General features: G+C 35.5%; 2 protein-coding genes across 3 annotated transcripts; both read right to left on the minus strand.

The window, feature by feature from the left end:
- Window positions 1–523: 523 nt before the first annotated feature.
- LOC147407140 (Tetratricopeptide repeat (TPR)-like superfamily protein) lies at window positions 524–3,785 on the minus strand. 2 transcript variants are annotated; one of them, XM_086435547.1, is made up of 2 exons: window positions 2,771–2,911; window positions 524–2,657 (listed from the first exon to the last, which is right to left on the minus strand). In XM_086435547.1, exons 1-2 carry the CDS (start codon window positions 2,854–2,856, stop codon window positions 1,412–1,414), a joined length of 1,332 nt encoding a protein of 443 aa, XP_086291673.1. In that variant the 5' UTR covers window positions 2,857–2,911; the 3' UTR covers window positions 524–1,411. The 2 variants fall into 2 exon arrangements, with proteins under 2 accessions (XP_086291673.1, XP_086291672.1); XM_086435546.1 differs by having other exon boundaries at window positions 524–3,785.
- Window positions 3,786–8,577: 4,792 nt separating this feature from the next.
- On the minus strand, window positions 8,578–13,133 carry LOC147407141 (alpha-amylase-like). Its single transcript, XM_086435548.1, has 4 exons — window positions 12,015–13,133; window positions 11,770–11,908; window positions 9,895–10,685; window positions 8,578–9,605 (listed from the first exon to the last, which is right to left on the minus strand). Exons 1-4 carry the CDS (start codon window positions 12,099–12,101, stop codon window positions 9,336–9,338), a joined length of 1,287 nt encoding a protein of 428 aa, XP_086291674.1. The 5' UTR covers window positions 12,102–13,133; the 3' UTR covers window positions 8,578–9,335.
- Window positions 13,134–13,339: the final 206 nt, after the last annotated feature.

Here is a 13,339-nt window from a genome sequence, read left to right on the forward strand (position 1 = left end):
TTGTGATAAAAATACAACAGTTAGGTCTGATCAGTAAATCTCTCATAAATCAAACCGGAGATGTGATATCACAAGAGAATATACATCTCTCTTTCTTGGTTTAGAGATTTGAAAAACAAGTTTCAAGATTGTCTGGTACCCAGATAGAGAGAGAGAGAGAGAGAGAGAGAGAGAGAGGACTTGGATGAATCATCTAACTATTGTTCGTGAACTGAGGCGAGACGCATAATGGAGATGTAAAACCATGGTCACACAATGCTATCCTTTGCTTTGCTTTGCTTTTGGGATGATTGAACATGTCCATCTGAGAATGAAAGATTGGTGGTTAAAGCCAAAGATCATCTTGACAGTGGGCTTCTGCGAGAGATTTGACCTTGTTCAGATCACATAATTGAAATTCAGATTCATGAGAAAGTATGCATGATCTTAAAAAATCGTGGGATCATAACTGGAACAATTATAAAAGCAAAGAAATGAACAACGAAACTTCCTAGAAAGGAGAACAAGGAGACACCCACCAGAGGAGGTAGAATTTACTTTGTTTTATTAAAATAAAATGGAATTCTAATAGAAATTGACTGCAAATCTCATTTGAGAATCAGTTGCTTGGCAGGTACCACATCGGTGCAGGGTTTTAGGAATTCTCCATGATATGAAAATCATTTGAAATCAATTCCACTGCACTCCTTACAGGCTTGCCCAGTCCCCTAAGGTGCCTCAAAGAAGCCGAATAGCAAATAACCGAGCTATGGATCCAAAGCTACCTCCTCCTTTCAATCTTATTTTCTTCCATATCAACCTTACTTCGCTGGCATCTGTTCATCTTTCAGCTGCTACAGAAATTTCTTGGTTCCAGATCAAAAGAAATCTACCAATTTCTTCAGCAACATAAGCTTATGATCTCAAAAATCTTGCACCGAACATAGGGATGTAAGATGAGGAGCATCGATCCATACATCCCCAATTCTAACTGCATCGTAAGCATAAATTGACAAGGGAAACATCGGAGCTGAACCCAGTTTTGATTGAATCCAGAAAACTTTACGAGATTGGCACTTGGTCAATGATTTGGAAGGCACCTGACATCAAATTCCACAAAGAAAACTGGCCTTTTTCCTACTCTCTCGAAAACATTGAGAGCAAATTCAGGGGCACCCAAATGAAAGAGATTCTTAACATATATTTTCAAACCAGATGTTCATTTTCCATTACACCATGAATAATTAGAAGAGACTTTGCTTGCTTCAGGTCTTTGATGTTTTGATAGAGGTGCAACAGATGAAGAACAGACATAGTGGTATGCAGTTCTCTACCTCTCCAATTGTGGTCTGAATTTGAGTCAGTGTGTCATAGATGACTGCTGGTCAAGTTGATCATCTAAATCCTACCAAGAATTACATTCAAGTCGATTTTACTCACTGGAATTCATTTCTTGCAAGAAAAAATCAGAACAAGAAGATTCAATTATGCTAGTTCCTGAGCAACCATCCTCTCCAATGTCTCTCATCATCTCCCTAACCCTGGCTACATCATCCCACATTCCTATGGATGCATATAGATTTGACATCAGCACGTAGAACCCACCATTTTGGTGATCCGAGAGAAAAATCCGTTTGGCCAGACACTCCCCAAGCTTGATCTCTTGGTGAACGCAACAAGAGCCAAGCAGGGTTCCCCAGACAACAGAATCCGGCTTGAACTCCATGTTATTGATAAATGTGACCGCTTCATCCAACAAACCTGCACGACTGAGGAGATCGACCATGCATGCACAGTGTTGCAGTCCTGGAACGATACCAAATTCCTCCTTCATGGCCTTGAAGTATCTTTGCCCTTCTTCCACAAGGCCTGAATGGTTACAAGCAGACAATACTCCTAAGAAAGTGAACTCATCCGGTTGTAGGCCTTTTTTAACCATTTCTGAGTAAAGCCAGAGAGCTTCACATTCCAAACCATACAAACCGTATCCTGAAATCATCGTGTTCCAAGTTGCCAAACACGGTTCTTTAATGCTTTTGAACACTCTTTCTGCACTTGAAATGCTTCCACACTTTGCATACATGTCTATAAGGGCAGTCCCGACGAAGTCTTCCACTTCTAGGTTGTTTCTAAGAATGTAGTTGTGGACTCTCCTTCCAAAATGCAATGATCCAATCTGTGAACATCCCGAGATTATACTGGCCATGGTGATTGGGTCGGGAATGCATCCAAACATCTTCATTTGAAAGAACAGCTCCATGGCATCGCTCGTCCTTCCAGAATGCACGCAGCTAGAAATCATTGTATTCCAACTAATCAATGGCCTGTCCAGCATACTGAGAAACAAAGAAAAAGAAGCCTCCATGTCATCGAACTTAGCATACATGCTAATGAGTCCATTACTCACCAAGGTATCAGAAGCCAAACCACTTTTAATACTGTAACCATGTAACGCAGTCCCGGCTCCAATATATATAGGGCTTGTAAACCCATGAAGGACGCTAACCATTGCAACCGCATCGGGTTTCAAGTTTACAAGATGCATTTGAGCAAACCATTCTAATGCATAAGCCATTTCCCCTTTCTCCACATAGCTAGAAATTATCGCTGTTAATGAAACCAAGTTCTTATGAGGCATCGACCCATAGAGCAATCCCGCCAGTTTTGTGCCTCCGCGCCTTGCATACATACAAACAAGTGAAGTAATCACAGAGGTATCAGTGTCAAGGCCGATTTTAAGAGCATAAGAATGAATAGAATCCAAAGGAACGTTCGCGGATAGAAGACTCACAATAGTAACTGAATTGGCTCCCACATTTTCATCAAGCATTTGTTTGAAGATAAGCAATGCCTCGTCGACGTAACCATTTTGGCCATACGCACCAATCATGATATTCCGTGAAATTATACTTTTCTCGGACATCTCTTTAAATAAAAGCCTGACCGCATCGAGATCTGAGCATTTTGAATACATGGCAGTAAGCGCATTTTTCACCCGAGAATCCAAATCAAGCGCAACCTTAATTCCAAAACCATGGATGGACTTCCCTGGAAACAATAAATCAGGTCGAGCACAAGAAGGTATGACGCCAACCAATGTCACTCGACAAGGACTCATACCCTGATTTAACATTTCCGAAAATAGTCCTAGCGCATCGAAGTCATACCCATTATACGAATATCCACAAATTAACGAATTCCAAGTAACAAGGTCTCTATCGGGCATTTCTACAAACAATTGGTCTGCTTGTAAAATGCATCCAGACTTACCATAGAGGTTGATAAGAGCAGTACCCACATAAGCGAATCGATCAAAGCCGGACCTGATAATGTAGGAATGGATCTGTTTTGCTTCTTGTTTCACGTAGAGTGAATCCAAAAGAGAAGTGCAGGCCTTGATCAACAAGGAGAAGGTGAGATGGTTTGGTTTTACGTTGGATTGCAACATTTGGGGGAAGAGAACTAGTACCCATCTTGAATTTTTATTTTCGAGACAGGATTTGAAAACAGAATTCCAGAGAAAGACGTTGGAGTGTGGAGGAGGAATAATTTCGAAAGAGAGAGATGCGCACGTTGTGTATCTGACAAGTGTGTTTAACTGGGAGAGAGGAAGAAAATAACCTTTCGAACAGACCAAGTTCATAATCTATGAATTGGCGGCTTTATTTGCTTGGTCGGGTTCACACTACACACGCAGGGCACGCATAAAGGCATATTTATTCATTTCTTACATGGCTATGCTGTGGATCATCTCAAACATTAGTTGAGGTTAGAATACTCTTATTCAAAAAAGTTATCATTTTAAATTAAGAGAGAATTTGCACCCTAAGTTTTATTTATCACATATCAAATAAAGAAAATATGTAAATGGTTGCCAATAAAGAAAATATGTAAATGATTGCCAATAAAGAAAAGTCGGGGTGCCAATACAAGTTCTCTATCATTTTTTTTCTTCCATGATTATATGTATGAGCCTAATAATCCTAAACAACTGCTGAAATTGTTTGAACTAGTGTGGTAATGAGATAATAATTTGAGCAAAACCTTTTTAACTTTTGAGTGGTGTGCTTTAATTTTTAAGTGAGTTGTGATAAATAATTTATGAAATTGAGAGTAATAAGTAAAAATTGGGGTACCAATAGCAATTCTCTAAATTAATTACTAATATTTTAAAAATTATAAAAAAATGTTTAAAATAGTTGTCCAACATTTTGCTCGATACTCCAGTATTTTATGAATTTGAATGGCGAAAATGCCTAAATAGATATATATGCATTTTCGATATTTTATTTAAAAATAATGATTTTTTAATTAGAAAGCCTTTACTCAGTCAATATTCAATTGGCGTGGCATGGACACAAAATCATATATATTTTTTCTCAGGATACACAATTGCACATCTTTTATAGGGATGTACATTTGTGTATCTCAAAGAAAAAGATCTATGATTTTGTATCCATGCCACATCAGCCAAGTATTGATCTAGTAAAGACTTTATAAATAGAAAATCAATACTCTTTATTTAAAATATAATGTAATTGTCCAACGTTCTATTAATTCATTTTAGTAAGTTTTAAGAAATTAGTATTTTTTGTAATTAATGAGAAATTTGACTTTTTATTGGTAATTTTTCATTATTTTACTTCGCAAAGGACTTTGAGCTTAAAATTGCATTTGTATTATTCTCATTGAATTATTTATTAGATAAATTACACTTTGATCTCCTGTAATTTAGTATAATTTCATTTTGACCCCTAATGTTTTTATAATTGTGCTTACATCCTCTTTCACTAACGGGTTAAAATTCAGATGTTATTTTATTATTTTACCCTTTTATTTTATATTATTTTTAATAAAAAAATTAATTTTAAAATAATAATTAAAATACCCCCATCTAAACATTCATAAACAGTGTGTTTGGATTGAAAGAAAATAAAAGAAAAGAAGTGAGTTTCTCCCTATTTCTCTTGTTTGGATTGTTAAGTGAGGAGAGAACATAAAAATAATGAAGTGAAAAGAAATGCTTGTGATTAATAAGAACACTAAAAATTACAACTCTACTCTTTTTTCTCTCCAAATAAGATGGAAAGAAACTGGATTTCTTCTCTTTTTCTGTTCTCTTTATTTCTCTCAACTCAAACAAAGCATAAATGATAGAAATTGAGAATAGAGAAGAGAAAATAAATAAGTTTCTCTCAATTTTTTTTGTTTGGATTGTTAAGCGGGGAGAGAAGAGAAAGGAAAAAAATGAATTTTCTTTCTCTCCAAACGTGGAGAGATTTGGAGAAAAATGGAGAGAAACTCTTTTAAAATATTTCATAATTCCAACTCCACCTTAGACCTCTTTTAAGATATTTTAAAATTCCAAAGTTATCATAATTTATCTCTTGTCATTTGTTAATCCAAGCATGGTGGAGAGAAGTTGTTTCTCTTCTCTTCACTTCTCTCAACCAACTGTTGCCCCCTTTGCTTGTTGGAAGGGGAATCGGTTAACCATATTTTAATTCATTGTTCATTTTTCTATCAAATTTGGTCATATTTCCTTGGTTTATTTCGTATTAATTGGGTTCTTCCTCGTAAGTTTTCTTCCTTGTTGGATGAATGAACCAGTAAAGTCTTCCACACCAGAAAATGTTACCTGTGGAATATGCTTCCTTCGGCTATTGCTTGGGGGATTTGGATTGAAAGAAATAACAGGGTGTTTAACAACAAGATCAGAAGCTCTCATGCAGGTTTTTTAGAGATCTTGGGTTTATTATACCTATGGTCTAAGCAAAACATAGAGTTCGCAGGGACTTCTTTTGATGATTTTATTTTTAGATGGGACTCGTTATGTAATTAGTGTCTTTGTTTATTTTTTCCTTGTTGTTCTTTTGAGGCTTTCTCGGCCTCCTTGTACTCGGTTCTCCTCTTTGCAATATATTATACTTATCAAAAAAAAAAAACTAAGGCTGACAATGATCCGAAATATATCTGATGTCCAAATCGGTCCGAAAAATGTGAGAAATTGTATTTTTGGATTGGAATCTTAGATTCGAAATAATTTTAGATTTGGATCTACCTCAATCCATTTCAAAAAATTTTTGATCCGAACATATTTTAATAATTTTTTTATTATTCCATCTTCTTCGTTCGTTCCACTCTGCAATCTTAACCCACAAAACCTCATCTTCTCAAGCGATTGCAGAGATGCGATGTAATTGAGCTTTTCCTAACACTGAATCATCTTATTCTAATTTAGCTATGCTAATGGAACAAGAATAGTTTGAAAATGATATGGACCCCCAAGCAGAACCACCAATTGCTTAAGGGGTCTTGAATATCAAAACTATTGTCCTTTTCGCTAAAAAAGATTAAATTCTATACATTCCTTATAAGTAATGACATATTTTATTATTTTAGAGTCGTGATGCATGCACGCGGTCTTGGTACGTTGTTGACATGGCAAGGGAACAGAATCATAGATCGTTTTCATCGGGATACACAAAAAAAGATGTGTGATTATGTGTCCTTGCCACGTCAGCCGTGTACGAAGACCGCTTGCATTCATCATTATTCATTATTTTATTCAGTTTGTAAGGAAGAGTACAGTTTTTTTTTAACAATCTCAAGTATTGACACATTTTATTTAAGCAGGGATTAATGATTTGGTTAAGGTAGGGATTAATGATTTACCTGTGTTGAGAATTGATGGAATGTTTTATGGTTTAGTTATAACAACTTCGCCTGATATCTTCAAGAGGTCCAAATTTTATTACATCCTACTCCAATGTATAGAGCTTCATAAAGCATATGAGATTTACTACTTTCTTTCAAAATCCCCCTTGACCTACTTAGAACTAACCACTAACTTGCTTGCTTATAAAAAATAAACCAATCCCCATATCTAACAAATGTTGAGGGATCCCAATAATAAATGATTTCTTGAATAAAGCCTTGGAATTGATTGGTTCTATGAAAAAAATTTAGGAAAAGTTCTACCGAAATTTTATAAAATATTAATTATAATTTGAGCTAAAATTGATAGTATAGCATTTTTTATGGTTAATAATTTGTAACACGACATAAATAATGGAATTATAATGTTAAAAATAGTAATTAGTATTTATTAAGGTATAATTAGTGAAGTTATAATGCTAAAAGCAGTAAGTACTTATAAGGGCATTTTGATTATTTTACTAGAATTCAGAATAGTTCCAAACACAACTTTGTCAGAAGTAATTCTAATAACACTTCTTAGAATTAGATTCCCAATCGCACAATACCTTTCCAACTCTTTTAGACAATACTTATGTCTTAAGTATTCCTGGTTCGTGCATCTTGCATCCAAACTTGACGTAAGTGACTCCTTGACCTTCCATTGGATGTTCCTATTTCAAGGGATAGTGAGGGTAGGGTACTATATAGCGCCGAGCCTCCTATCAATTGGATAAGGGGTTGGTTTCTCCTTATTTGAATGGGTTTGGTTTGGATTGGTTCAAGTTGGATTGGATCTCGAGGTATTTCTTCCCATCTTAAGATTATTTGCAAATCCCAAGAATTGAAATTTTGGTTCCCACATTATTAGTCTCTTGCAAAAGATCATATTCAAGGGACATGTCATCAATTTAAAAATCCTATGATATCTCTTCTACAAATCTAAAGCTGCTTTGGAGGGCTGCAAAAAAAATTGCACCCTTTATTTTTTTTATATTTTTCCTCTTTTGGTGGGTATTAGTGTACCAAATGATGTGCAAGTATGCCCCCAAATGGTTGAGAGTGCCCACTTGTTAAGTTGGTTGAAATTTGTAAGTGTTAGATGGCATGACATGGATGTAAAAACTGCCATCTAATCTCGTTTGCCTAGAAAGAAATTAATTTTTGGATTGAAGTTGATGTTTGATAGAGCATATTCTTTTCTTAAAATATTTGTTTTGATAAATTATAGTCTCAAATCATTTTTTATGCACTAAGTCAAATATATGGTTGGGACGGGAAAATTTTGATTTTTCTCTCATTCCTCGTTTGCCTAGTGTCTTAGATACGTTGTTTGTTTTGGGATTTAGGTGTGAAAATTATGGATTTTTCACGAAATTAATTTTTTAAAAAATCATTGAATCTATTGGAAACTACAAGATTAAAACTATCAAAAAAAAAAAAAAAAAAAACAGTGAGAAAATGAACGTCCATGTCATTTTATTGTGAGCTACTCAGGTCTATAAAGGCTTGTTGACCAAAAATGACTATAAAATTATATATATTTAAAAAAGACAATAATATTATTTTTTTTTAAAACTACTTTACGGCAAAATACGGATGTTCCGTGATTACATCAATCTGCAGTTCCTTCAATCTCCATCTAACCCTCTCATGAAGTTCTCTATTCTATTTGGAATTTTTAGGAGCCTTTGTGGTTGCAATTTACTTCAATTAGACGCATAGTAACATTGTAAAGAATATTCACTGTTAAGTTCGTGCATCTTTATATATCTTAAAATGTTTAATTGTTAAAATAATATGTTCAACTAATTAGAAATATAAATAATTATTCTATATTTCTATACTTGTACCTCAAAATGCATAATATATAAATTAATTTTTGAAGAAAGTATAGGAGTTCGGATGGATTTTAAATGTTTGAGAAGTTTTTTTTTTTTTCTGATAACTCAAGGATTTTTATAAAAATTCAAGGCGACCATGAAGCAGAGCACAGACAAAAGAAAAGAAAGAAAAAGCCAAGCCTAGACTACACACCCAATCTCACTTGAATGCAAAGTCTTCAAAGAAGACCCCTTTTGACTCATCTAAACCTTGCTCCACAAAAATAAAGACCCCAAGATAAACATAACGATCGCTTGAATCGAAGATTCCTTTCCCTCAAAAAGTCCTAGGGCTCCTTTCCTTCTAAATTCCCAGCAAATCACAAGCGGGGTGAGGCTCCACAGTCTTCTTTTAAATGCCAAAAACCCCACTTCAATGGCTAGCCACCCTTCCACTAACATACGAAAGGAGCTCGGAGCACACCAACCACTACAAATGGTTGAGAAGTTTGGTTTTCCTAATTTCTAAAACTTAATGCAATTTATGTTCTGCAATTTTAAGATTTACATGAAGATACATTGTTCAATGAAAACCTTGTGAAATGAATAGTGAGCACTATATATGGAACTTTTGCATAAAGAAATGTAGGTGCTTTTTGATGTCGGTAATTGAGGAAAAGAAAATATTTCAGGAAATTATGAAAATATATTACCTTGAGTATAACGCAAACATTACGTTAAGAGGGAACTTTTAGGCCTCTGATCTATAGGGCTTATTCTTACATTATTTGTCGCATGCTTTTGTTATCTCAATGCCAGTCATAATGCATTCCATTACTATTTTTTCTCCCACACAGCATGGTGTTCTCCATTGGAAACAACGTTGAAGTTGTCTATCGGGAAAAGTTTCCCGAGCTCATCCCTTGTCCCATCCTTTGTCCCGATCTTGGCAACAATTTTCTCATCAATCGCAGCTACATAGAAATCAGCATCAGCGGCTAGGATACGCAGTGTGCTAGTTGATCGGATCCCATTCCTAGACCTGATTGCAGCCAATTTAATAATCTCCCCCTTCATTCCCCCCCACTCGAAGAAGTGGGGATAGAACTGCACAAGAAGCAACACCTTAGTAAAGAATACTGATGCAAGTACTTTCTTTATTAAAAATGTTCATACATGCAGTAGAATGAGAATTGAGCTTCTACGTTCGTTACGATCAAGTGTTTCAGCCTCCCATCACCCATTTCTGCACCAAAAATATGGTAATGGGAGGTGTTATCCATCACGCATTGACCGCACCAAAAGTTTTCAATAAAGAGTCCATTAGGCATGGCCCAAGAACTAGATTATTTATCTAGAGCAAGAGAAAAGTCGAGAATGAAGTAGAAGAATTTACTATGCATGGTATCCCTGGATGGGTTAGTATGTAAACGTATCCCTGCATGACTTTGGCATCTGGAAACTTTTTCTTTTCATCCGGCCATGTGTCATGGTTATCGATGAAAGATACAGCATTGCTTGGTGACAACCCAATCAAACCAGGTTGACCTCCATTTGAGTCCTTTAGTCGCCACAGCTGATCTAGCACTGCTTGTTGGAGGATTCCCTTGGTGGTGAAATCGAAGGCTGTCACAGCTCCACCAGCGGCTTCAATCCACTGCTTGACCTCACGCCTATGAGCATCCTGGTTGTAGTCAACCTTCCCATCCTGACCATTAGGAATAGGCTTCCAATGTTCCCCAACTGCAAAGCTTGGCTTGGTTTGCTCCATGTAAAACTTGGTGAAATCCGGGGAATATCCCAAAACAAAATCGAATCTCCACCCATCGAACCCAATTTCAGTCTTGAGCCAGTTCATCCAATCTGACAGCCCTTTCTGAACCCTCGGGTTGGTATGATCGATATCTGGAGCACCTGAAAAGGGATCACCAGTGTCAGGCTTCCCTGTGCCACCACAACCTGTGTCGTCGTCACTGCAGATGACAGAAGCATCCCAGTCGAGGAGATCATCTGGGGTTCCTCCTTCAAACATGCACCTCCCATCTTGCTTCACTGCACTTCTATGGTTTATTACTATGTCCGCAATGCACTGAATTCCCTTGTCATGGAAAGACTTTATCAGTGCTTTTAATTCGTTCACATTTCCATATTTTGAGTTGAGATCGTAATACCTTTCAGGCAAGTATCCTGAAAAGAGGTAAACATGTATTTATACAATTGTTCAAGCAACTCAAATATTTCTTAAAGACTGATGTAGATTGGATTTGCAATTGTACCAAACACAAGAAATACGTTCAGTAAACCTGGTTTCAAATAAATAATCATCTCAACTTCGATACAAAAGTTAAAAACTAAAGAGACTTCACTTGGGGAAGCATTTACATTTAAACTTACTGACAAACTAAGGATTGAGGGAGGATTCTGGATTGCCATTCAAACGCATTAAAGAAAATCCTAGTTTCATTAGATACTTGTTTTAAAATTCCTTCAACTGTATGACTTAAAATAATCTTAAAACATATATTCCCAAGAAATGAAACAGGGCAACCAAACATGCATGGATACAAGTACTAGTGTCCGACTTCAACATGGGTACAAGGTGTAGGATTTGGAAAATCCAAAAAAACAAAAACAAAAAGGATTAGTGGAGTTGGTATCATGTCCACATATTACCCGTTACTGGGATCAGGATCAGGATCACGATCATGAATCCTATTTTTTCCATTTAACTCTATCATGCACCATATCATTAGTGTCTATAGTGAAGTCATGTTCTTTTATTTCTTTTCTTAATGGCTCCATTCATGATCTTTTTTGTTCCTCTTACACTCGTAATGGTGGTGGGATTTATTCTTTATAATTAAGGCCAGCTGTGATCCTCATACTTCAACTGACCCAACAAAAAATCAGATTTGGCTAAGCAATTCGTGGTTTTGTTTCCAAATTTCAGAAAGTTTGACTTAATAGACTTTGTAGCTTGGTTAAACCTATGATTCAATTGGGCAAATCTTACAAGAAACTTGAGATTTCAAAAAAAAAAAAAAAACATACAAAAGAGACCATTACTACATCATGTCTTAAACTAGTATATAGTAAAACAATTTTATGATGAAATGTACTAATTACAAATGAATGAAATTTAATGTAACAAATTAAGCAACCATAATTCCTCACTTGCAAGAAAATTAACTCATCTGATACATTCATAATGTTTATCCATCTTGGAGGAGAAATGATTTTTTATTGGATCACATTAGAAGAGGAGTAGTACCTTGAGGTCCATCGGGGTTCGACTGTGAAGGTGGAGGGAGCCAAACATGTGTAATTCCAGCACTAGCAAGATCAGGGACGGACTTACTGATGAACTTATACCATCCTTCCTCCTTATTCGAAGAATTCCAATAGAATACCTTAACATCAAAATAAGATAGAAACAATAACAGATTTTAACTTCTCTATATAAGATCCATGTAGAAAAAAGAAAAGAGAGAGAGAGAGAGAGAGAGAGATACAAACCTGAAATAGTAACTGAGAAGTTGTGAAGGTGGGTAGAAGAGAAACAAAGAGATAGAGATGGCAAACTGACATAAGAAGAAGCCTCATCTTGTTTAATATTGAATATTTATATTTATAGTTAGATATAATTGTCTCTTTATGATATTATATGGCGAGTCAAACACCAAGACATCTCAATAACTTGTTCAGCTTCATGGAATTTTAAGCATCCACCATGTATCTAGTGGGTGGCAATACCGTTCTATTTGTTCATATCTAGAAGGGCCCAAGTGTTGAAAATTCAATAGAATTCAGAATTGAGATTGATCCAAACTAGCCCTAACTTTGACCGTTACTTATGCTATTGGATCACAACACTCGAACCAGCAGCGCCTCTAGCTTGTTCAATCTTCATTTTTTTTTTTTTTAAGAAGAGACATTAGATACCATGAGTGCATGTTGTTCATTCCATGAATTTGCTATAAATTTTTTGTATCTCAACACACTAAGAATTGGTGAATTGAAGGGCTTGGAAATTACCAAAAAAATGTAGAGAAATTTTTTGAAATTTTTTTCCAGCACTCTATGTTCACATACAATAGGAACTATACACTATGTGAAAAAAGCACATATTTGACGGTCTTAGCCCATCAAATTTTGAGAAATTTGATGGGCCCTCCCGTCAAATATGCTTGTCAAATATTCTCTTGTAGAATTTTTTTTTTGACGGCCCTGGACTATCAAATATTTTCTTGTAGAATGTGCTTCCAAAAAAAAAATCCATAGAATATGGAGGTTTAACAAACAATAACGCGGTACTCTAATTCACCAATCACAATAAATGAAGTAATAATATTTAAAAAAAAAAATCAGAAAAATAACAAACAAAACAAAAATCATAAAACAAGCTCCAAATTAGACTAAACAACTCCAAATTCATATTATATATGAAATTTCATTACTAAACAAGCTCTAATTGAAGTAATTGGACAATTACAAATGAAATTACGTCACATAATAATCTTACAATTTCATATCCAAACCCTCATAATCCTCATAGAATCCACCATTAAAACATCAAAATAATACAAAATGACTCACTAAAAGAATCGAAGACATATTGAATCGTAAGACGCACTAGTAAACCAACAAATCATCATCGAATTTACAGTCGATCATACCTTGAAGAGTGAGAACACCTTAGCAGAAACTCAGCTTCCAATCTAAGACGATGGATTGTGACAGAGATCAAAACCTTAGAGAGTTCAATCCGATTGCGTGAGAGAAATCGAAACCCTAGAGACTTCAAATCCGATTGCGATTGCGTCAGAGAGATATGAAAGTGA

Source organism: Akebia trifoliata, chromosome 3 (assembly GCF_017979445.1).
Source record: "Akebia trifoliata isolate Shusen 1 chromosome 3, ASM1797944v1, whole genome shotgun sequence".
Classification (NCBI taxonomy): domain Eukaryota; kingdom Viridiplantae; phylum Streptophyta; class Magnoliopsida; order Ranunculales; family Lardizabalaceae; genus Akebia; species Akebia trifoliata.

Coding starts and splice junctions, on each gene's coding strand:
- LOC147407141 (XM_086435548.1), bottom strand. CDS start 12,101: ATGAGGCTTCTTCTTATGTCAGTTTGCCATCTCTATCTCTTTGTTTCT. Junction 10,686..11,769: donor GAACCCCGATGGACCTCAAG/GTACTACTCCTC, acceptor ACCTCTTTTCAG/GATACTTGCCTGAAAGGTAT. Junction 9,606..9,894: donor ATCCAGGGATACCATGCATA/GTAAATTCTTCT, acceptor CTTCTTGTGCAG/TTCTATCCCCACTTCTTCGA.
- LOC147407140 (XM_086435546.1), bottom strand. CDS start 3,622: ATGAACTTGGTCTGTTCGAAAGGTTATTTTCTTCCTCTCTCCCAGTTA.